Source organism: Dromaius novaehollandiae, chromosome 19, assembly GCF_036370855.1.
Source record: "Dromaius novaehollandiae isolate bDroNov1 chromosome 19, bDroNov1.hap1, whole genome shotgun sequence".
Taxonomy (NCBI): domain Eukaryota; kingdom Metazoa; phylum Chordata; class Aves; order Casuariiformes; family Dromaiidae; genus Dromaius; species Dromaius novaehollandiae.
The window spans coordinates 7,809,481-7,832,501 of record NC_088116.1 but is presented as its reverse complement, the minus strand read 5'-3'; the positions used below and the strand labels follow the sequence as shown (position 1 = coordinate 7,832,501).

The window sequence follows — 23,021 nt, the reverse complement described above, 5'->3', positions numbered from 1 at the left end:
GGTCCTTGCTGCCCTGCGCTGACCGTGTTGCCGAGCCGGCCGCTGTCAGCCCCGGGGTTTCGGCAAGCCTCACCCTCCCTCCGCGCCGCGCGAGGCGGCCTCCTCTCTGCCCCCAGTTCGCGTGGGAGTCCAGGAGACTTTCCCGGTTGTGGGAGCAAAACCAGCCAGTGTCCGGCAACAGCGGGATTGAAAAACGGCCTTCGGCATCGCTCCTGCGCCGGCGGGACGAGGGCGAGGGTGATCGGCAGCACCGCTACGCTGAACGCTCCCGCGCCGGCCGCGGCACCGGGGCCAGCCGCGAGCAACGAGGCACCGCGAGCAACGGAGAGAGCGAGCCGGGTACAGAACAAGGGGGGACAGACCTGACTTTAATCCGGTTTCAGATACCAGGTGCGGTGTGTCACAGGCGGCGCAGACACCTCGGGAGCCTCCGACGGGAAATCCCAGGGGAAAGGCGAGCCGGGCGCGGGAGAGCCCCCCCAGCTGCGCGGGGCGAAAACGAGCCCTCACCGGCGCTCGGGAAGAGAGTTTTCTTTTGGTTTTTGGGCTGTGGAAGTAGAGTTGAGCAAGGAAACGGGTAGCGGGGCGACGGCCGTGTTTAGGCAGCGGTAACACTTTATACTAAGGGTACATCGCTGGGGAGGGGGGCAAGGCCGCTCGCTCGCGGCCGCCGATGCCGGGACGCCGCCGAAGGGCCCGATATCACTTGGCTCCAGCCCTTCCCATGCGCAGCCGCGGCCGCGCTGCCCCTCCGGCCCCGCTTTCCCTGCCGGGAGATCCCCACCGGCGCTGCGCCCGCCCGGGACCGCGTCTGCAGCCCCGGGGTCCGTGGGAGCTGCGAAACGCTGTCTAAGCGGCCAGTGCTCTTATTACTGATATAACGGTCTCTGTCTATAAAGTGCAGTAGAATATAACAATTGTATTTATAACCTTTTTTTTTTTCTTTCAAAATACTAAATAGATGCTATAAAAACCTGTAACTAATTGTGCTATAAACTGCAGGCTACCGGGTGGTAACAAACACTGTATTGGCTTAGTCGCTGATATGTGTACGCCGGCGCGCTTCGGAAACGCTCCGTTCCTCGCACTTACCGGGGGGGTTTCCTCACCAAACGACGCGGGGGCAACGCGAGCAATAACGTGGACTTAGGCGTGTTGCTAAATCCCGACGAGGTGACGCCGGGACGGGCTGCAGCCGGGCGCGCGCCCTCGGCGGCCGTCTGGGCCGGGAAAACGCAACGTGCGCTTTTAACTACTCTTAATAGAAAGTGTTACCAGGAGTTAAGTGGGAACCTGTCGACGGGGCTGAAATCCCGGGATTTTGGCCTGCTCCGCGCTAGTGAGGGGGCTCGAGCACTCACACCCCTTGGCTTTGGAGCGGGATCCGCCGTGCCGGCTTCGCTGCGGGACCCCCGGCCTCGAATGCAGACCCGCCACCGAGGGCGGCTTTCCCCGCGGCTTTTTACTGCCTCTCGCTGCGGCGGGGAAATGAAGGGGGCCGCGTCGCCGAAGCCGGGGCTACGGCCCCCCCGGCCTCTCCCGCAGCCCGTACTTTGCCCTACGGAAAAAGTGGCGGATGAGCTGGCTGGCTGGTGCAAAAACAAACAGATTGGGGGGAAAAAGGAAAAAAAGGCTCACTTTCCCATCAGGATTTAAAACCGACGGGCGGGAACGCCGCTCTGACTCCCCGCGTCCCCAGCGGGTGCCTTCGGGCAGCGCCGTCCCCGCGTCCCGCGGTGGTGCCGGGGGGTGGCCCAGGCCCCCAGATCCGCCGGGTGATGCCGGAGCCCGGTGCCGCGCTGGGTGGACGGGTGCACGCGCTTGGGAGCCCCGGGGCGCCTCGGCAAGGCAGGGACACGGGGACGGGGACAGGGCGTTGCGGCCACTTTGCTCCCTTCCACCCCGGTGGCCCCTCTCCCGCCGGGACCCCTCGGAACCGCAACGGAGCCGGGGCGCCGGGGGCTGCCGGGCTCTCGCCTCTGCCAGCCCGGGCGGCGCGCTCGACCCGCGACAAGAGGTAGAAAACGGGGACTTTTCCCGGGAAACCCGCTGCAGCGCCGCAGGGGTGAGAGCGGCCTGGCGGGGGCTTCCCCGGGGAGCCCGGAGCAGAAGCGGGGGCCACGGCCCCCCCGGGATGGGGCGCTCGGCAGCACGCCGGCGGGGCGGCTCGGATGCGGATCACTCAGGGAGATTTTGGAAGAGGGCCGAGCTCGGGGAAGCCGGGGCGATTTGCACGGCTCCAGGCAGGAGCAGGGCTGGGAAAGCGGGAGCATTTCCCGGGGGGTGGGGGGGTGAGGGTCAGGACGGGGGGGCATCTCCCGCTCTTTTGTCATTCCTGGCTTGGTTTCGTCGAGCAATCCTGGTGGAATCAAACCCGGCAGACAGAAAGGAGCCCGTTCGCACCGGCCGCTGGGGCCTCCGCGGGCAGAAACGCCGGCCCTGGCAGAGGCCACGGGGGCCGCCGGCTCCCCGCTCGCACCCGGCCATGGGATGCTTTTTGCAGCGGGAGCTAAAGGCAACGCGGCGGCCGGGGCGCTTGGCAGCGGGGCCCTGCGCTGGGTGCAGCGGGGAGCGGGGGGACCACGTGGCGGGCTGCCCGGCGGCGGCGGGACGGGCGGTGGAGTGGCCACGCCGGGGCGCGAGGGGCAGAAGGACGAAGCATGAGCTGGAGGAGCCCAGGCCGGAGGAGAGGAGCTGGAGGGGGGAAAACCGGCATTTTCTCGAGCAGCCGCGCCGCCGTGGCCAGGTGCCCGGGACCGGCCGAGAGCAGCAGGGAGCCGCCGGAGGTGACCAGCTCGGGCTGGCCAGGAGCAGACACGGTGGTGAACATCGGTGTAGGACTTCGAGGTCTACAGGACAACTTCGGGGCTGTCCCTCTCCACGAGCATTTCCCGAGGACCAGCCGGGGCAGCCCAAGGCCGCCCTGTGGGCACCACCTGAGAGGTCTCCTCCGTCCCAGCGGTGCCAAGCAGCGCTTCAGGCATGGCAAAGGTACAACCCGCATCTGCACAGTGCTGGCCCCGAGCACCGGGAGGCAGGCGGAGGCCCTGGGGTCCGCAGATTTAGCCGAGGTCCATCCTCACCCCTCGCTACCTACGGCATCGCCGTCCCCCCTGCGGTACCAGGTGTCCCGTCCCAGCGTTTCATCCCAGCGGTGGCCCGTCCTCGGCTCCCGCTGCCCCTCGGCTCCGCGGAGGCCGGCGCGGGACGGGCAGCGAAGCCGGGGGGCCCGGGAGGTCTCACATGATGGTGCATCGGTTCCTGCGCAAGGCCCCTTGGAAGCGGATGGTGGTGTGGACGTGCTTGCAGCGGGCGCAGCCCACGCTCTTCAGGAGCTCGCTGAAGAGCAGCAGGATGTGCCAGTTGTACTTGGCCGAGCACTCGATGTAGCCGCACTTCCACGTCTTCTTCACCAGGTTGGAGACGTTCCAGCGGGGGATCACCCGGCCCCTCTGCAGGTCCCGCTTGTTGCCCACGATGATGATGGGGGTCTCGGAAGTGCCAATGACCCTGCAAATAGAAGAGCGTTGGAGGGGCAGAGAAGGGGACCGGGCACAGAGCAGAGCTAGTCCTGCCCGTCCTGCTGCTTCCTGGGCCAGTCCACGAACCCCAGCCCACCCCAGACTGGGTCCTGGTGGCACCTCAGCGGCTTTCAACAGAGATAGGGTTGTGCCAGGCAACTGCCCTGTCCTCTCACCCTTCCTCACGGCCTCCGCCCATGCTCAGCTCTGGCCAGAGCCGCTCCCTGGCGGCACACGCTCTGCCCTCGCGTTGGGTTTTGCTTTAGCCGTTGGGCTCCCTGCTCCGCAAAGGGCTGGTGGGAGCCGGCGCGGGCTGCGGAGGGCCGAGCCGCCCGGCAGGGCAAAGGCCTCAGCGCTGGGGACCGCGCGGCGCGTACCTCGTTTCCAGGATCTGCTGTCGGATCGTTTTGATGTACTCGAAGCTGTCGAAGCAGCAGATGTCATAGACCAGGATGTAGGCGTGGACGCTCCGGAGCCCCCTGCAACACACGTCCGCCCACTCCTGCAAGGTGCAGAGCGGGGTCAGTCCTCGCCGGGGCCCACGTGGTGCCCCGGGATGCCCGCGCTGCTCGGGGCCGCCCCGTCGGAGAGGCTGCGGCACTGGTGCGTTCTCCGGGGGAGACGGGGGACCCTTTTGCAGGCTCTGGCTTCCAGCAATTCCCCTGCATCTCCCGAGACCGCTTCCCCCTCCCGATTAATCCAGGGGACAGATAAAGGGATTTGCCAGTCCCAGTTCCTCTCCTGAGCGGGGATTAGAGGCTGCCGAGCACGCGGCGGCCCAAAGGTGCATTAAATGCAGCTGGATCCACGGGACAGGCTGGATGCGGTCCCGTGCCCCAGGCAGCGTCCGGGCAGGGAAAGCCTCGGTGCAGAGAGCATCGCCCTCCAGCAGCTGCTAATTAGCTCTGTTAATTAGCGATGTCCCCTGGGTTTTGAGGTGGTGAGCAGGGTGCGGAGATGTGTAGGAGCTCAGAGCCTGGCCCTGGCAGGCCACATTTTTTGCATGATGTGGAAGTGGGAAAACTGCCCCACTTTTAGCTGTTACCCTCCTAACCCGGCAGGCGCTCGCCCGGGGCAAGCCCACCCGACGTGCGGGAAACGCACGAAGGAGAAAGCCTATCAGTTCTCCCCGAGCAAGCCACTCGCATACGGTGAACCACCCTTTCAAGTTTACAGTCTTCAGAAATGAGGCGAAATGAGAAGACCTGGGACTGCAGGAAACCGCGAACGGGAAACTTTCCGGGCCTTGCTCAGGTGCCTCTGCAGAGCGGGCAGCCCCCGTGCGGCGCAGTGATTGGAGCTGGCGCAGCCCTCTCCCGCGCGGAAACGAGGAGATAACGCCTCGAAATAAAGACGAGTACAGGGGCAGCGGCTTGGGTTACTAGCTGTGATACACCCAGGAGATTAACGTGTCTGCCCCAGCCCTCTCCCCTAATCGCTGCTGCTGCTGGTCTTGCAAAAACCTTACGGGCAAGACGCCTGGGACGGCCGCAGATTGCGATGATCGGTCCCCGCGCGCCGGGGCCTTTCGATCAGGTTGGGTGGCGATGCCGGCGAGGAGGAGGAAGGAGCGCCACGAGGAGACACCACCTTGTTTCTCCGGACCTGTTTCCCTCCCTCCCTTCCCACCCCTTCCTCTCCCCCTCCGGGATAACTCTCCAACCATCCCCTCCTCCCTGGGAACCTCCATCTGCTCCTGCCGCCCGCTCCCGCGCAGCGAGGCGCGGCGTTAATCGAGTGTGTGCGCCTCGTCTGCCGGGTCAATAAACCCCCCTTGCTATTTCGGGCCGTCTCGCTCGCTGACCTTTCGTTCCCTGCACACGCTGGTTGGTTTTTAAACCTCCTCCTCTCCCCGGGGCGCTCGCTTCGCCTCCTCGCCGACGGCTTCGGGGAAACGCGGAGGCCAAGTATAACCCCGTGCCCAGCAGGCCCGTCAGAAATACAGGAGGTGCCAGCCCTGGGGGAGATGCCACCACTGGTAGCATTGCCCTGGCCACCGCGGTGGCATCGCGGCTGCTGGAGTCGGCATCCGGCTGGGATCGGCCCCGTCTGCGGCCCCGTCCTCCACCGTCCCGGCACAGCCCGGCCCCTCCGCTCGCCCTCCGCAAGCCGGGAGCATCCAGGCTGGCGGGGACCCGGGTCGGCAATGCCACTGCTCGGCTTTATCGCGTCCCCAGGAGATGTGGCACCAACAAAAATCCCCTTTTCTGCCCCCGTGCCCACCTGCGCCTCGTTTTCCCCCACCGTGGAGCCACGGCCAGCGTGCAGCCTTCGGGAGCGGGCAGGGGCTCGCGTCCGAGCGGGCACGTCCCCACCTGACCACGCTCAGAGGAACCACAGCACTGCAGAGCAAAACCCCACGGCAGCGACAGCCTTCAGGCCAGCGGGGCTTCAGGCTTTGACTCTCCAGAAACCATGATTTTCACCCAAACGCTCTGGCCACTCTCCCCTCGCCCCTTGCTAGTCCCATCTCCAACCGAGCTGGAGGCAGCATCCAAACGAGCTCCAGACCATCCACCGCTCCCAGCAACGCCCAAGCCGGCACCATGCCGGCCACAGCAGCACCAGCCCAGCAGCCGCAGCCAGGCGGCCGGTCGGGAAACGCAGCCTCCCGCGGGAACCTCCCCGTCCCCAGCATCTCCCTTCCAGCACCGGCTCGTAGCAGGCCAGCCCGGACCCGAAAGCATCCCCAGATGACCACGCCTGGAGAACCTGGAGCGAAACCCCGCAGCCTGCAGCAGCGGGAGCCCGCCGGCGACAGCGGCGAGGAGCTCCCACCTGGGGGAGGACCAGGATTGACCTTCTCCTTGAGGAACGAGCCGGCACCTCGGCCGGTCCGGCACCGCCCGGCTCACCTACCTGCAGGGTGTTCACCGGGAACGCCGTGATGGGCGGGAAGTCCATGATCTGCAGGTCGTGGACGTGGCCGTTCATGACCACGGCGGGCAGGTAGACGCGGCGGGCCGTGGTGGGCACGCAGACCTCGCTGAACTCGTTGTAGAGGAACTGGCGGACGATGGCGCTCTTCCCCACCCCTTGGGCTCCCAGCACGGCAATCTTGAACGTTGTCACCATGCCGGCCGGCGCCGCGCGGGGTGGCCAGCTGCTCGCGCCCGCCGCCCGCTGCCCTGCTGCTGCCCCCGCGGCGCCGAGGCTGCATATTCCCGCGGCGGGGGGGTCAGCCCCATTCGGGACGCATCTCCCCTTCGGGCTGGCTCTTCACTGCGGGAACAAGGAGACGTGGTCAGACCCCCGTTGGACGCCCTCTTGGTAGCGAAGGCTTCGGGCGACGTTTTTCCAAGCAGGGAAGAGGGTTACACCATCGGGAGCCAGGCGCGTTCCCCATCCCCATCCCCATCCCCTCCCCCGGATGGGCCGTGGCACCGTGAGGCCCGGGGGCCCCCTCCAAGGCTCCCCCCGCTTCGGAGCCGAGGAGAGCCAGGATCTGAGCAAATGTTGCCCCAAGTGCAGTGGGAAGGTCCTCACCCAGCTTTCCTAAAAGGCCACCCAATGCCAAGGACCAGCAAGTCTGTTTGCTCCAGCCCTTTCCGAAGGACTCAGCAGGCCCTGGAGACGCGTCAGCCCCATGGGCATCCCACGGGCAGCGGGGTGAAGGAGAGGGACCGTCCCGCAGCTCCAGGTTGGCACCGCGCTGGCAGCCCAGCCCGGCCCAGGGACATGTCAGCGCCGTGGGGCCGGCCAGGGCCACTCGCTCCGAGGCCTCGTGCTCCAGGCAGGAGGCAGAGCCGGGGCCCGGCTGCTCCGTCCCGGGGCCGGTCCCGGCTCCCGGTGCCGGTCCCGGCTCCCGGTGCGTTGCAGAGCAGCGGATGGGGCTGGGAGCAGCTCCGGTGCCATCCCGTGCCGGGGAATCCATCTTCCCCGCTACTTGGACAGGCAGAATTGCCTTTCGCCGGGGGGGGGAATCTCTCTGTGCCCGCGAGTGACAGCTTTAATGTTTAATTTCAGGGTTTGAGCGGCTTGGCAATTAACTTGACGGAGGCTAATTTCGGAGGCAGCGGATGGGGCACGCCGCAGGCATGTGGCGAGACAGGCGCTCCGCTCCCCGCGGGGCCGGCTGGCGCCTCTGGGCTGCTCCCGGGCCTCAGTTTCCCTGGCTGCAAAAGGACGAGCGGTAACACGGCGCGGGCGCCCGCGGCAGCAGGTACCGGGGAAACAGCGAGCGGACGGGGCCGGCCCTGCTTTTAGCTTCTCCCATCGCTAGGAACCGGCTTCTGCTTTATCCCACTGCGGAGCAGAGGCCATTGACGGCCGCTTCCGTTTTCTCCAAAAAATGACCCCAAAGCGCAGAGGACCGTCCCCAAGCTGCTGGAAAGCGGCTGGCTGGACACCCGCTCCGCGTGCTCCGACGGGGGCCACTCGCCCCGGGGCTCCTGCCGCCGGCTGCGTCGGACCGGGGCCGTCACCGGGCCCGAAGCCGAGAGGGGAGCGGGGAAAAGGAGGGCGCTGCATTGCCGGGCCTGGGACCCCCCCGGCGCTCGCTGCCCCGCGATGCCTCGGGGACCCGCTCGGCCCCGGGCTGCCAGGGCTGGGAGCGTTTCCGAGGCCGCGCGCAGGGAAACGGGGGGCGCGTGAGCCGTGCCGGGGGCTCGCAGGAGAGAGACCGGGCCACCCTGCGTGGGTCACCCTGGCCAGGGGCCCACAGGGGCTGCACGTGGCCCTGCGGGGAGCCGCCTCGCAGGCCCCCGACGGCGCCTGGCGAAAAGCAGCGAGGGAGCGGACTGGCACCCGCCGGCTTGGCCCCAGGGGCTGCACGGGTGGGCGGCCGCCTCCTTCCTCGCCGCTGCGGGAAACTGAGGCAGGGAGCGGGGAGCGCGCCGGGGACGGAGCGGGGACGGAGCGGGGGGCTCGGGAGCGCTCCAGCCGCTAGGCCGAGCTCTCGGCCCGCGGCAGCAGCGGCGGCGGCGCTGGGCTCCCCGGCACGGTGCTCCCGCCGCCCCGGGAAGGCTGCCCGGCGCCCCGCGCCCCCCCGGCGCCGCCTCGGCCACACGGCCGACAACCCACCCGCCGCCCCCAAGCGCCGGAGGGGCCGCAGCGCGCCCGGGCCAGCCGCGTCCCGCGGAGCCCCCCAAGGACAGGCCGCGGCCGGGGGGCGCTGGCGCCGCGGCTCCCGGCTCCGCCCGGCGCGGGGGCTCCCGGCTCCCGGCTCCCGCCGCCGCCGCGGCCCTTGCGCAGCCCGCGGGGACGCTCCGGCCGCGGACGCTGCCGCCCCCCCCCCGCCGCCGCCCGAAACGGCCTCGGGCGCCGGGAGGGGCCGCGGGACCCCCCGCCCCCGCGAGCCCGGGCAGCCCCGGAGCGGGCCGGCACCGGAGCCGCGCTCAACTTCCCCCCGCCGCCGCCGCGGCCCCCCTCGCCCCGCCGCAACTTCGCCTCCGCCGCCCGCCCCGGCCCCGGCCCCGGCCCCGGCGCCCCCCTACCTGGCGGCCGCGGACGGCCGTGCCCGGCGGTGCCATGCGGAGAGCCCGGCCGCGGCGGGGCGGGCGGCCCCGCTGCAGAGCCCCGGCCGCGGCTCCGGCTCCGGCTCCGGCTCCGGCCCGGCCCGGCGCGGGGCTGCCGGCGGTGCCGGGCGGCGGGGGGGGGGGGCGCCGCGCCGGGATTGCAGCCGCGCCGCTGGGTCGCAAAGCCCGCCGCGCTCCGGCGGCTCGGCCGGGGGAGGCCCGGCCCGGGGCGGGGGGGCGAGGCCCGGGGCGGGGGTGCAGGCGCTGCCCGGGAGAGGAGGGCGGCAGCGCTCGGCGATGCGGACAAGGCGCCCGGGGGTGCGGGCAGGGCCCGGGGAGGGAGGGAGGGAGGGACGCGGTGCCGGGGGTGCGGGCGCTGTCGGGGGAGGGATGCGGGCGCTGCCCGGGTGAGGGGGGTGCGGGCGCTGCCCGGGCTGAGTGACAGGGAGGCAGGAGGGCCACCGGCTTCGCCTGGGGCTCTGGGGAGGTGCTGGTGGGAAAGGGCCCTCCCATGTCCCCCCTGCAAGGTGCTGGGTGCAGCGCCGTCACCCTTTCTTACCCCAGAGCCCGGCGGCATCTGCATCCTCACGCAGACCCCCCCCCCCCCCTTTCTGGGGCCTGACCGCGCCGGGGGAGGACGGCAGGACCCCTCGGGGAGCCCTTCCCTGCCCCGGCACTGCCGCTCCCTGCGCTCCTGGGCACGTCGCTTAACCGCCCTGCTTGGCACCGAGGCCCTCGGAGACCTCCAGACCTGGTCCAGCCGGCGGGGCTGGGGGGGTTCCCTGCGCCCGCGATGGGGAGATGCTCTCGGGTCCACGTGGAGGGGGACACGCCGGGGGAGGGGGACACGCCAGGGGAGGGACATCTGTGCTGCAGCGCCTGCATTTTGGGGCAGCCAGCACCGAGCGCTCACCTGCATGCCAGACGCTGAGGAAGCAGCCGGTCACGCATCTCCGGGCAGCGTGGCCGGGGGTCCCGCGAGAGGCTGCCGAAGGGCTCCCCGTGCCTCCCCGCGCCTCGAAGCGGGCTGCCAAATCCCGCTGCGGCTCGCTGCGATGCCGGGAAGCGCTGGGGCGAGTGGCCCGGCTCCGGCGGCCTGCCCGCGTTCACACTCTCCCGTCCCACCGAGCGCTGGGCACAGCAGGGCCGGGCTGCCCCAGCCTCCGCATCACCCTTGGCCAGGGAAGTCATCGTCTCGGCCGAGTTCAAGGGGCGGCACGGCCCCCCCGGCCCCCCCAGGCTGGGGAAACAGCGGAAACTTCTGTGCCAGCCTCTCCCTTCCGCAGGGAAGAGGATGGCAAACTTGGCCTGCAAAGCACGAAGCAGCCTTTGCACCACATCTGGGGCTGAGACCCACAGCAGGACAAGGGCTTTACAGCCCCTTTCCCCTTGTCCCACATTACATCCCGCCTTTGCGAGATTTGGGGCGTATTTCCCTGCGGAGCTGCCTGGCGTGCGCAGCTAGGGAAGTATCTAGGTGCCCCGAGCTCACAGTGGGTTAGGACCAGTCCTAGATGCTGCCGGTTTTACATAAGCCCTTGGCACCATTTCCCAGCATTTCCATAAAGCAACCTGCGCTCTTTCCGGGAAGGGGCAGGGATGCTGGCTGCACGGGAACCGCTCTGCATGACCCAGCCTCCAGCCCGGCCTCGGGCTATTTTTAGCAGTTTCCTCCGAGATGCTCCTTACTTGCACTTTTGTTTATGAAATTTAATATACGATGTGTGTGTGGGGAGCAGGGCTGGACCGCAGCACGTCCTGGGTGTCTGCGAGGATGAGCCCAGCCTCGGCGAGATGAGACAGTTGCAAACATAAACCCAGCCGCGGCCGAGCTCCCGCGCCCCGGCACGGCGGCAGCGGCGGGGGCGAGACGGGGCTGCAGTGCTGAAGCAGGGCCACGCGGCCCCGAGCCCCCGGCAGGGGCGAGTCGCAGCAGTGCTCGGGAGGGGGACGGGATGGGACGGGATGCCAGGACCAGCCCAGGCACGTTGGGAATCGCTGAAGGGAGGCGATGGCAGCACAGGTGACCCCGAACCAGCCCCTCACCATGGCCACTGACCACATACGTGGGTTTCTAGTGCAGACACCCCCTTGCAGGGCATCAAGCACTGACACTTGTCCCCCCCCAGGCCCTGGGGCAGCACCTAATCACCAATCCAGAGCTGCCCGGGGCTACAGACACTCACTCTGCTTAATCCCATTTCTTGCGTCGTCCCGTTGCTGGTCGCGGAGGGTGAAGGATCTGGGCTGGCTGATGGTGCCTCTGGCCCAGGACCAAGGCTTCGCAGCCCAGCCTGCCCCACCGAGGAGCAGCCGCAGCGAAGCCCTCTGGAAGACCCCAGCACGCCAGGATGGAGAGCGCTGGGGCAGAGCAAGCCAGATCCATCACGCTCCCGTCCAACAGTCTCACCGTTCCCTCGTGGAAAGAGGTCCCCACCTGGGGACCAGCTGGGACTAAATCCCTACCTCCATCCTCCCCAGCGACTCCCCGTGCCGAGGCACTGGTGTCCAGGGCCCTTGCGACGCCCTCTGAGATGAGCAGGAGCGGAGCAGGCAGTGACCAAGGGCCTCTCCCCTGCGAGCGGAGCGGATGGCGAGTAGAGAGGGATAAAGGGCTCCTGAGGAGCAGATCTCGTCCCCTCCCTACCAAACGCAGCCCTTGGTGCCTGCTCCCTCCGGCAGGCCGCGAGCAGGGAAGGCAGCTCCTCTCTCCAGCCTGACAGAGCCACACCACAGCCACGGCTTCGCAGAGATGCATTTATTGACATGGATGCCAGGTAAAACCTGAAGAGCAACACGACGATGCCGCAAACAGCCGAAGGAGAAGGGCAAAACGCCACCGAGCGAGCCTGGGCTCTGCCCCGCGGCTCCCCGCAGACGCCCGCGCGCCCACGCCAAGGCCAGGGAGAAGCCGGACACGGGACGGGGTGCTCTGCACCCCCAGCTCGAACTGCACCGACCACTCAGCAGAGCGGGACGCAGGCAGAGCTGGGGGCTCCGCCAGCTCTGCCCCTCGTTTTCCCCAGCCAGAGCACCCAGCTCCTCGGCGTCCCATGGCACCCAGCTCTGCTGGAGTCTCTTCCCGTCTTTATGGAGGGGAAGGGCTGGATAAATGGGGCATTTTGGCCTTTTCCCAGCATTGGCTGCTTATCTGCAACCTCAGAGCCTTGCTGCAGAGGTGTCCTCGTCCTGCCCTCTCCCGTCCCAGCCCTCACTGGGTTCTGCCTGCACCCACAGGGCCGCCCCAGCTGTGCCCTGCCAGAGCCCCAAGGAACCGTCACCCCCCGCCCCAACCAAACAAGAAGTCACTGACCTTGGATACGGCACCGAAAAAGACAACATGGGTGCTACAGCCGAGAGCTTTGCTCGCTGGGAGGAGATGGCACCAAACTAAGCATGCTGCGGGGAGCAAAGCTGTTCTGGTTAGCGGCTTGGTTCAAGCAGCACAAGCGATGGCCGGAGCAGGGGCATGCACGAGGAGCTGCTGTCGCTGCCGCGCTTGCAACGCCCCAGCCCCGGGAGGGGAAGCAGCCCTGGCCCCGGGGACAGGCAGGGAGCGAGGGCCAGGGCACCGCGCGGCTCAGGGCAGGGGCTCAGAGCAGGAGCCGGCGCGGCCCCCGTTTACGCAGAGTGCCAAGCCCCAGTGCCGGGAGCTGCAAAGGGAAGAGACGCTCAACGCTCAGCTCACCCCAGAACTGAAGCACGCGGAAAAGCAAGGCCAACACCGCCGAGCCCGGGCTGCCCCCATCACGCCACAGCCTGGGTTTCGGTGCACAGGACAGGACCAGCGAGAGCCAGCCCGGCGCCCCGCAGCACCCCGGGTGCACTGCCTGCAGCGGCTGAGACCTCGCGGTCCCACCAGGACCTGCTGATACCTCTGTCGCCGCCGGCGAAGCAGCCTTGCTCACCTCCCTCCTCATCTCACCCTCCGCTGTCCCGTTACCAGCCTAGGTCCACAGCTCCCTCCCCTGCATGAAAAGCCTCACTTCTCAAATCAGCAGCTAAGGAGCCAGAGACATGGCTGGAGTGCAAACACACCATCTAAACCAGGGTCGAGTCTGCCAGCACAAGCGTAATAAAAATCCCTCTCCTTAGGACTTCGTCCACCTCCACGGACCGAGCTGATGGCTCCGCTCCTCGCTCTCCGAGGCCACGTGCACCCCGCCGGAGCCCAGGTCCCCGCAGGGCTCCCAGCGCTTCCCTGGGGTTGCTTTCCCTTGAAGCCAATTGCAATAGAAAACTCAAAATGTATAAAAATATAAAATAAAAGTGCAGTATATGTTTTCGACACTTTTGCCTTGTTTTAATGAGCAGACGTGTGGTTTTTGCTTGTTTTCTTTTTTTTTCCAACGAGCAGTATTTTACAAAATCTTAACTACGCTAAAGCCATTTAGAAAACACTGAACATTGGCACAAGATGGAGAAGCCCACAAGACCGGACGACGAGTGAGGGGCAGGGGGGACGGGGGAGTAGTCGAAGCAGTGGTTACAAAGTTTCCATGGACGCTAAAAATATCAAAGGGGTTTGTTCCCTATCATCGTTAGCACGTGGATACTAATTGCTACCTTGTTTAATCAGTGCGTTTGACTGAAATCCTACACATGAATACGGCTGCTCCCAGCGAGCGGGCTCTTCCCCGCGCCCGCGGCGGAGGAGGGTCCGGCACCCCGCGCTCCTCCTCCTTCCGCGGGGAGAGGCGCTGGCGGAGCTCCGTCAGTTCTTCAGGATGGCATCGTAGGCCTGGTAGATGTACTGGGACACCTCGGGAGCTCGGCACTTCAGAGAGAGCTGCGGAGAGAGGGGGAGCGGAGGTCAGCGGGCGGCAGGCACAGGGCAAAGCGGTGGGTATCCACCGCCGCGAGGCGGGAGGCCGGCTGGCTGCTCCGGGCTCCGTTTGCGCCCCAGCAGGGTCCCGAACTGCGGTGCCTGACCCAGCGTTGCCGAAGCAAGGGAGGGACTTCCTAGCGCCGCCACGAAGAGGACTGGAGGTCTCTGACCCGCAGTGTAGGCGGGATGCATCGCGGACGCGGCTGCTGACAAAGCCGCCCAGAGGACCTCCTCTGGGTCCTGGCACGCTTTCTCCGCTACCGCTGCTGAACTGAGCTGGCCCTGCCTCTTCAGAGCCTGCTCTAAGCCGAGGGAGGACACAACAGCAAACTCCCACTGCGGTATTCCCAAATTCCTTAAAGTATTCCTGAATTCCTTAACCAATGCAGCCATCTCCGTAGGCATGAAAGAAGGGGCGTTGCCCAGACCCTGTGACGGGGGACCTGCCTGTCCTTGGACTCTAAGTCATGGCAGTAGGTCTGGGAGCACGTTTGCTGTTTGGTTCTGAGAGACGCACACTTGGATTTCATCCCCCTCTAAGGCGAGGATGGGGCCCGGATGACTGAGGTGACATCACTCCTTGTGCAAACATTTTAGAGCATTTTCCATTGCTTGCTTTCACCATATGGGTCCCCAGACTTACGGGCATCCCTTGAAACTCCTGGAAGAGCCTCCAAGAGGAGAGAGATTGTTTAAGACGGGAAGTCAGGCAGGCAGGTCCTTGGAAGGGGAGAAGGTCAAAGGGAACAGTTATATAGGTGCATGATGTGGGACATCATCCCACCGGCTAGAGACTGTTACTGGTACAAGGCCAAAGAGCCTCTGACGTCCAGACAGCCGGTCTCCACCGCAGGAGCACGGCAGGGCATAAATTTAGTCCCGATTACTAGAGGGGGAAGGGCATCCTGGCAATGCTTTCTCGCTAATGCCTCTTGGCTTTATCTCTGGGTAACCTTGGCAAATAAGAGCTCGTTGCCGAGCGGGCATTATCCCAGCAACGCAATTATGTTGTTTCTCACTTTTTCCAGCTCAGTGGGAATTCCTGTCCCCAGTCAAGTTATCAGGATCTGTCCCAGACAAATGCATTAGGCAAAGCAGAGAGCAACCGCTTCACGTGCCAGGTCCGTTGGAAGGACCCCAGCCTGCCCCGCGTGCCCTCAGCCCTCCGGCCGGTCTCACCGTGTAGTTTGGGTTCCCCGGCTGAATGCGAAGCTCAGCCAAGATCCAGATGCCGTTGGTGAGTTTCAGGGACTGGTAAAGCATGTCCTGGCCTTCCACGTTCCTCTTGGCAATGGTGTAGACGTTGTTGTTCTGCAGTTTGCTGGAGACAGTGTCTTCAGAGAGAAGGAAGAAAGAAAAAACGCACATCTGTTAATTCAGATTCATCACATCCGGAGAAAGGAGAGCCCAGAGGAGCATTCCCGGGATACGAGCACACAAGCACTGACTTCTCTCCCAGAGTTTTCTCTGGGGACAGGAGCAGACATGATATGAAGAGAAAAATCCCATCTCCTTCCACAGGCTCAGCCTCTTTCCTTTCAGCCTGTGATTCCCCAGGAAACATTCACCCTTCTTGCAGGGCTTTCACTTACTGCTCACTGCTCCAGATCACAGAGGATTTACTGACTTTATCAAGACAAGGTCCTGCAGTTCAGCGAGTAACGGGACTCTGCTGTACTCTAAATCCCCCACAACACCCAGGCAGGCGATTTGGAGGCAGCCAAAATCAGGAGACAATGGCAGGGAAGAACAGAGATCCCCGCCTAAGGCTCATTCAGACGCCTGGTTCTGAGGTCCCATCCCGACCAGAAGAGCCCCCTCCTGCCTCCCTCGCCCTCGTACACAGGTTCTTCCAGCCAACCGACGTCCTACAGGGTAAGAAAAGTCCTTTTCTATGACAATCACCCGAAGGGGGAAAAACCCACAGCACTCTGTCTCCAGACAGTAAGGGGCTGTGATATAATTTTAACATACTATACGACCTCAGCACTTGCGGAAGACAAGTGATTTTACCTGCACAAATATACAGATGTAACCACGATAGATGCTATTTCTAAGGAAGCTTGCAAAGAAACAAGAATAAAAGCAAATACACAGAACTGATCAAACCCAGCGTCTGGTCCCGAAGGCCTCTGGAAGCCGAGGGGTTTCTCAGCCCAGCTTAGAGAAGGGCTAGCCTCGGCCTTGCCGTGCCAGCAAGAGGTCACCTCGCGCACCTTGGGCAGGAGGCCCAGGGACAAGACGCCCGCACTCCCACACCCGCCACACTTCCCTGCTGAAGCCTGGGCACTCTGGACGCCCGGCAGGAGAGGAAATGTAATTTCCAGGTTCCAAGTGCTCTTGCTCTGCCTGCAAGACCGGGGGGAGGCAGGGGGGAGCCCTTCTCCCCCCGGCGAGGGAACGTCCTGCCATCCGCAGCTCCAGCAGCAGCAGCTTGGGCAGCTCTTGACAGAAAGCAGGGGAGAGAAGTGGCCTTAAAACAATTTGAACAGAAAGCCAAGACATCAGGAACATGAGATCCGTTTCAAGGGGCGCGAGGAGCAGGACAGCAGCAGCACGTTAAGTGCCCATGCAGCTCTAATTCACGCCTGCACTCACAAATACCGAGATGTGGCAGCATCAGTGATGGACCTGAATGGACACACGCCCGCGCCGGTGCACGGCGGGATTAGCGAGGGGCTTTGCTGTGTCTGCTCACAGCAAAAGCAGGAGAGGAAGGACCCCACAAATCCCTGCGCCTGCAGTGGCTTCCTCTGCCCCAAGCGGACTCGGGAACCAGCGCCGCGGGACGCCCTCCATCGCCTGCCTCCTCCGGGGACGGGCTGGACCCCTCGGCTGGCGGCTCCACCGCTCCGTCGGCTCCCCAGGTTTCGGAGCAGCTGTTGGTGGGTTGTGGAGGGTTCAAACCTCCAGCTACCCAGACATGGGCGGATTCAGGTTTCCTCTTTCCCTCAGTTACTATGGCAACTGGCAGAGATAAGTAACTAATGAGATCCTTTGCTTAAAAGCCCTCATTCCCCGTCTCCTCCTCCCACCCCTACTCCTCCTCTGCGCAACAAACTCATCCCGATTGGGAAACGGCGCAACGCAGAGCGGCCGCCCGCCCGCGGGGAGCAGCGGCCCGGGAGGGACCCCGCTGCGAGGGGGCAGGACGGGACGGCACCCGCTCCTTGTGCCGCCCCAGCGCACCGGGGGCTCCGCGAAAGCACCGCGCTCAGCGCCGTGCCACCTCGGCGCGCGGGGACGACAGGGCCGCGGGGCGCTTTAGAGGCGGCTGCTTTCCGCAACCGCGCACGCGGCCCCCTTCTTCGGCGTCCCCGTCCTTCCCGGGGCCCGGAGCACGGATCGGGACCGGCACCGTCGGCAAGGTGGCTCCCACGGCAAGGTGGCTCCCACGGCTCCTGTGCCGGTGCGCGGCATTTGGGAGCTGGCGCAGAGTTGCCAGGCAACGGTGCCAGGCTGCGCGCGCTGAAGGCAGGACCGCTAACGCCACGTGACAGCGCAGCCTTTAAAATATATATATTTGCGGGGAGCGGAGAGCTCGGCCTCGCTCCGGAGGGGGCCGCGCATGACAGCGGTGCCCCCAGGGCCGGTCAAGCCGCCGGCACCCCCTCGCCCCACCGCCGGGCCTCGGGGCGAGCCCCTTCCACGAGGCAGCACGGTCTGCGGCCGGCCTCGCTAAGCGACTTAAAGCAGGGCTTCTTCCTTTTGCTCAAGGCTTGTTCTCCTGTTAAGAACGGACTCTAAGCACAGTGCAAGGACACACAGATTTCCCCACCGTAAATGCCGGGGAAGTCTGCGACATCAGTCCATGTTTCGGGTTTTTTGCAACAGCTAAGTAGCACGCATGGAAAGACGGGCAAACGGCTGAGCCAGGCCACCTTCCTCGCCCAGAGTCTTCCCTCTTAGGCACACGCCCAAGTCCTCCACACATCAGATGGGAGACATTCACATCACCAACATCCAAGCCACCCAGTGCGCAGAGGCAGCTTTCAAAAGGACGTGCCCAGTTCACAGGCTCAACGAGAGCAGGTCTGCTCTGAGCCCGGACCCCAAGGCTTCGCAGCGAGCGCTGGGAACGAGGGAGGAAACCTTCACCACTGTCTTGTGACACTGAAAACGTCCCTGCTCCCTTTCCACTAACACTCGAACGGTTCTGAGCATCCGGCCAAGAGCTGCATTCAAGCACCAAACAAATCCGCAAACTCGGATCCAGCAGAGAGGGACCTTGGTCATTTCCAAGACACGTTATAAGCACGGGGCTTTCAATTTATTTAATGATCAAGAGGAAGCTAACAAATTTGCAGATACACAAAAACATACCAGGGAAACTTGCATACGATTGTTTCCCAATTTGTTCCAGCAAGAAAATCCAATTTCTCTTCCTTAGCTCTAGCATTAGCAAATTACAGGGGAAAAAAATCAAAGTGACCACTGCATCCCAATAAAGCCACATTCAACTCAGAACAATGAAGTCGTCATTGCACACCATAGATTGGGGGCCAGTAATAAATGAGCAGAAACAAAGTTACCAGAATTGCTGAACAGCACAGCAACCAAATTACCTCCTGATTGATGGCATCCATCTGCATGTGCAAGTCAGCTTGTGCCACTGCTGTAGCTGCTCTTTCGCTCAGTGGGATTGGGGAAGCAGAATTTAAAAAAAAAAAGTAATAAAAAAGCTAATCTGATTTGCATATTTTAGCTTAATCTAATGGTCCTTTAAAATGTAATCAAACTTAGCATGTCGGAAAAAAAACAGCGTAAACAAGGCAGAGCAAATTTTAGTGCATATTTAGTTGAGGGGGAAACCTCAGTTGGTGGAGCTTGTCAAAAAACCCACTCTGCTTATTTGAGCTATGTAGGTCTATGAATATTTTCACGCATGGATGACACGAACACTGGGCCATAAGCAGGAATCCTTAGCAATCATTCATCTGATATCCAAAGGATAGTGTTAAAGACCTTATGAACCTACAGCTCTTCCCAAGCTCTGCCACAGCAGGCTCTCCGGGCTCTCCCAGCTCCGATTGTTTTTTTTAAGCTAACATTGGCTTCACAAGAAATGAGACTGCAGGGGCGTACCCATGACCTTCTGGTTTTATTACAAGTTGTATTTCTGAATATAGTTTTCTCCACAGCAGTATCATAAGCTCTTATTAAAGAGGTAGCTCCGTGAAGTGCAGCTCTAATGCATGCAAAAGGCACTGCACCGCCGGTGGGGCACCTTGGCCTGGGATGGCTCCAGGCAAGCTCACTCCTCCATGGCCAAATGCCATGGCCGGAGAGAGCGGCCTTGAGACCGTGCTAGCTCTCACCTCTGGCAACCTGAGCCCCAAATCCCTAATCTGGGGTTGGGCATGCATCCCTCACCGAGTCACTGGGAACGGTGGGAATACCTTCAAGGGCCAGGACTTGCTTATTTTTGAAACGAAGATGCTTGAGACGGGTCAGGGTGGCAGGCTCCGGGCATTTAAGGTGTCAGCAGTCCATCTGCTCCTCACCCACCGTCTGGTGCCTCATCTGCGACCTCAGCTCACGGCGCTTGGGGCCGTCGCCTGCAGCAGCCAAGACCTCGTGACTCTTCTGCACCTGCTTGGGGGTGAACTGCGGGGACAGGAGCTTTTCCCACCGTCCCCATCGCAAACCATCGCAGCCCTGAGTCCTGTCTGGTTTGCCCTGCGGGTGCACGATGACTTTCTTCAAAAGCCTTAGGGTGCAGGCCAACAGCGAAGCTTCTCCGCTGACGGCACGTGTGCATCTACCTCCTTTCGGTGCAAAGGAACAAAAGCCTTGCACGTACAAGAAACCACAAGCTACCTTCTCGACAGGTAAAAGCCAACCCTCTGACCCCCATCCCAAGCCTGCTCTAGCTTTGTTCTAAAAAGGCTGCTTAAAATTTCAGCTTCCTCATTGAAGAAAATCAGCATTCCCTGCCTAGCTGGGTGACAGGGCCTGAGCATCTGCACCTAAATTCAGCCCCCCTTTGAGGCACGGACGCAGGACAGACCCAAGCGCGCAAGGAAAGCAAAGGCCCTTTGCAACAAGGAGAAGAGGAGACGGGCACGCAGGGGGGCAGGTGACTTCTGGCGAGGCCCGTGCCCGCGGCAGCCTGCGTGCAGCTCGGTACGCTCTGCTCCTCCGCCCGGCGCCTGCTGCAGCCGCGCTGCTCTGGTTGAGCGGCTGGTCGTGCTGCGATTAGGGCACATCAGCTGGGGAGCAGAGCTATTTTTAGCTGGCAGCTAAATCCGTGAATCCGTGTTGCTGGGCTGGAAGCAGCTAGACCAGAGCATGAATGGCGCGCGAGTCCCCGCGCCTGAGCGGCGACTTGCCACCAAGTGGGTGGGCTCACGCTAGCATGAATTAGTTACCCGAGCGAATGCGAGAGGAGGGATATTGATTCACACGGTGGCCTGTGCACCTCTGGGAAGCCGGCAGCTCTTAGATGCTTTTTATCTGTGTCAAAGGGCTGCAAAAAAACCAGCACTTCTGAGTTGTAGTGAGGAGCTGTAAAAAAATCTGCACACTTTGGTCTGAACAGCTTTGCCAAGGCAGCAGTTGCTTGCCTTATTTCATGCCAATGGGATGAAAGCTACATAGTGGCCGCATTTCATCAATGATCATCACACCCACCAATAGTACAGGCCACGAGCTTTAGTCTGCTTAGGTGTCTCCAAAAAAGTCTTTTGAACACCAACCAGTTTCTCCTCCACAAGGATGAAGTGCCTAAAGACTGTATATACAATGCAAAGTTTCTATACTCCAAAACAAGGAGATGCCTTAAAATAAGGCTATTCTTGCTGGATTTCAAGTGATCAAGATGGTGAATCTTGCAAGATTACTGCCCTATTGCAGCAACTGACCAATACGCACCCTTGTTCTGGTATAAACTAGTAGCAACACGGATTAAACCTTCTTCCAAGATCACCCAGTTTATTTTGCCCCTGTCCTGGTGCACATACACACACAGAGGCACTTGCTATGTTGTGAGACACTTCCATCCTTGAACACGTAAATCTAGCCCTCCACTGGGTTTTGGGCCCAGCTGATCCTTGTACAGACAAGTTTCACACTGTTAGGATGGCTTGTACTAGAGGAGATTACTCTTAGACTGAAGCAAGATGAGCAGCAGAACTACTGAATCAGGGTTGAACTGGCAGGTAGCTAAAACCCAAGAGGCAAAAGAAAACCACACAAGATTTCTCTAGTTTTTCCTTCTGCAAGCTATTGGCCTGCTTTCTGCCAAAGCCCAGGTGGTCAAGGAAAAAAACCTGCCTATAAAGTTGCAAGAGGAAGGAGGTGTCAGCAACAGAGCTACAAAAACAGAAGCTTCATCAGAGAGAAGTGTTTGAAATCTGTTTATCAGACATGACCCACTTTCTCCCAAACATAAGCCAAAGAGGCTGGCAGATCCTGCATACTTCGGAGCCTAAGTGACTGATCACACTCAAGAGACACTGTTTTCAGAGCTCTTGCTAAAACACCGAAAGCAGCTTCTTCCCAGCTGAGCCCTGGCAATGGCTGCAGAGAGCACTGCAGAGGAACCGTGCTGCGTTCCTGCACTCTCCTTGCGAGCTACGTGCTACCGAGCATCAGCAATCCAACCGGGCTCGGCCAAAAAATCTGGCCGCTGGCTGGCAAAACATCCCTGCTCCCCCAGCTGGGAGCATTACCTGCCCCTCCGTATTTCATAAGGGCTCCTTCTGAAGGGAGACGGGCGCGCTGACCAGTCCGCAGGATCGCCAGGCCGCCGCGCTGCAGGTGCTCACCTCTGCGGCTACGCACGCTCCCTCTCTCCCTCCCAGCTACGTCCTCCACTCACCAGGGCCGCAACCAGCACCAGCACCAAAGAGAAGTCACCAGCATTTCTAACTGGAGACGCAAAGAGCTCCAGACAGCGCGGTTAGGGCACGGCCGCGGCAGGCAGCACGGCCAACGACAGCACTGCCGCGTGGGTGGGGAGGCCGGTGCCAAGCTTGGACTGGAGCAGAGGGACAGCTGGGGGAGGCACAGAGGTTGTTCTCATTCGAAACCCCACAGTGAGATCAAGTCATAAGGTCCGACAGCTGCTATTTTTTCCCTCTCTTGCATGTTACATCTTTTATATTCCAAAATAGTAATAATTACGAGTACAAAGAGACCCATGGTTTCTGTCTACAATTGAAGCAAGAGGGTGCTCATTGTGTAATAGCAGACACGAGAGAATAAAAAGGTTAGAGGGTTTGTAATCAATAGGGACACGTTTTTTCCTCTAAAACATAGCAGCTTTCGGTAGAATCACTTGGCTTCTGTCCAGACCTCTGAAATGAGAACAAAGCTGCTCTGCTGGCCACATACCACTTCTTACACTCCCTCACCCTTCAGCAGTAATAAGGTCATAAGTACAAGCAGGATGCTCACAAACGGAGGCAACTGGATGACTAAACACATGGCCAAACAGGACAGAGTATGATCAAAACACATCAATATAGCAGCTAACACCAGCAGACCAACACTCTTCTCTCACATGGCTTGTCCTCCACAGACGTCAAAACATTTTTACAGTGGTACGTAAGATTACTCTTTCAAATCAGAAAGAAGAAAGCAGATGCTGCAAGTCAAAGTGACCGGCCCAGAGCTAGGCACCAGGTTAAAGTCAGGGCTGGAACACATCTGACTTGTAGTCCTGTTCACAAGTGCTCTTTACGCTGGTAATGGCAAGGTGCATTAACAAACTACCACATCACACACTAGCAGCATGATGCCCACAGTAGCAAGACAGGATTGATAAACAGCCCAAATACAGCATTCAGCTCTATTTAAGAGCAGCTTTACAGAGAAATGAAGCATAAAAGAGAAAACATGAGTACAAGATGAAGAACGAAAGGAAGAAGCAGAGAGATAAAATCTAGGGTCTGGGATTTTAGACATGCTTTTATGGACTCAGCTAAAGTTTTTGATTTAAAACAAGCCCCAGGACCCAGAGCTTACACGCCATTCTGCTCACAAGTGCAATACTCATTCATCCATTATCTAGACACGATGCTATTAATAAGGTGATGTCTAGTGACCATTTATCAAAGGTGCTGCTCAAGGCTCTCAGCATGGTAGAAAGAAGCTACTCACCGGCATTCAGGTGGCAGTCTTTAATCTGGAACTGAAGCTCGTTTTCATTTGGAATATCTTTCCATGTTGCGAGGAAGACCTGGCGCTCTACAAACAAGAAAGATGATCAAC

At 61.8% G+C, this 23,021-nt stretch overlaps 2 protein-coding genes across 4 annotated transcripts in view; both read right to left on the bottom strand.

The window, feature by feature from the left end:
- Nucleotides 1–348: 348 nt before the first annotated feature.
- RASL10B (RAS like family 10 member B) lies at nt 349–9,220 on the bottom strand. The gene is made up of 4 exons (XM_064523367.1): nt 8,957–9,220; nt 6,381–6,743; nt 3,899–4,023; nt 349–3,510 (listed from the first exon to the last, which is right to left on the bottom strand). Exons 2-4 carry the CDS (start codon nt 6,594–6,596, stop codon nt 3,240–3,242), a joined length of 612 nt encoding a protein of 203 aa, XP_064379437.1. The 5' UTR covers nt 6,597–6,743; nt 8,957–9,220; the 3' UTR covers nt 349–3,239.
- A 4,034-nt stretch (nt 9,221–13,254) lies between these two features.
- The window catches only part of AP2B1 (adaptor related protein complex 2 subunit beta 1), an 81,183-nt gene continuing 71,416 nt past the window's right edge, over nt 13,255–23,021 (bottom strand). For all 3 annotated transcript variants that reach the window (XM_026107243.2, XM_026107244.2, XM_064523366.1), the window contains 3 exons: nt 22,911–22,997; nt 14,985–15,139; nt 13,255–13,766 (listed from right to left, as the gene is read on the bottom strand). In XM_026107243.2, the coding sequence (XP_025963028.2) occupies nt 13,692–13,766; nt 14,985–15,139; nt 22,911–22,997 (317 nt within the window). In that variant the 3' untranslated portion in view covers nt 13,255–13,691. The remainder of the gene's footprint in view (nt 13,767–14,984; nt 15,140–22,910; nt 22,998–23,021) is intronic.

What these genes read in the sequence shown, in the direction of transcription:
- RASL10B (XM_064523367.1), bottom strand. Translation starts at nt 6,596, where the DNA reads ATGGTGACAACGTTCAAGATTGCCGTGCTGGGAGCCCAAGGGGTGGGG. An exon ending in TCCCGGTGAACACCCTGCAG is followed by an intron (nt 4,024 to 6,380) that starts GTAGGTGAGCCG and finishes TGCACCTTGCAG; the next exon opens with GAGTGGGCGGACGTGTGTTG. An exon ending in CAGCAGATCCTGGAAACGAG is followed by an intron (nt 3,511 to 3,898) that starts GTACGCGCCGCG and finishes TTCTATTTGCAG; the next exon opens with GGTCATTGGCACTTCCGAGA.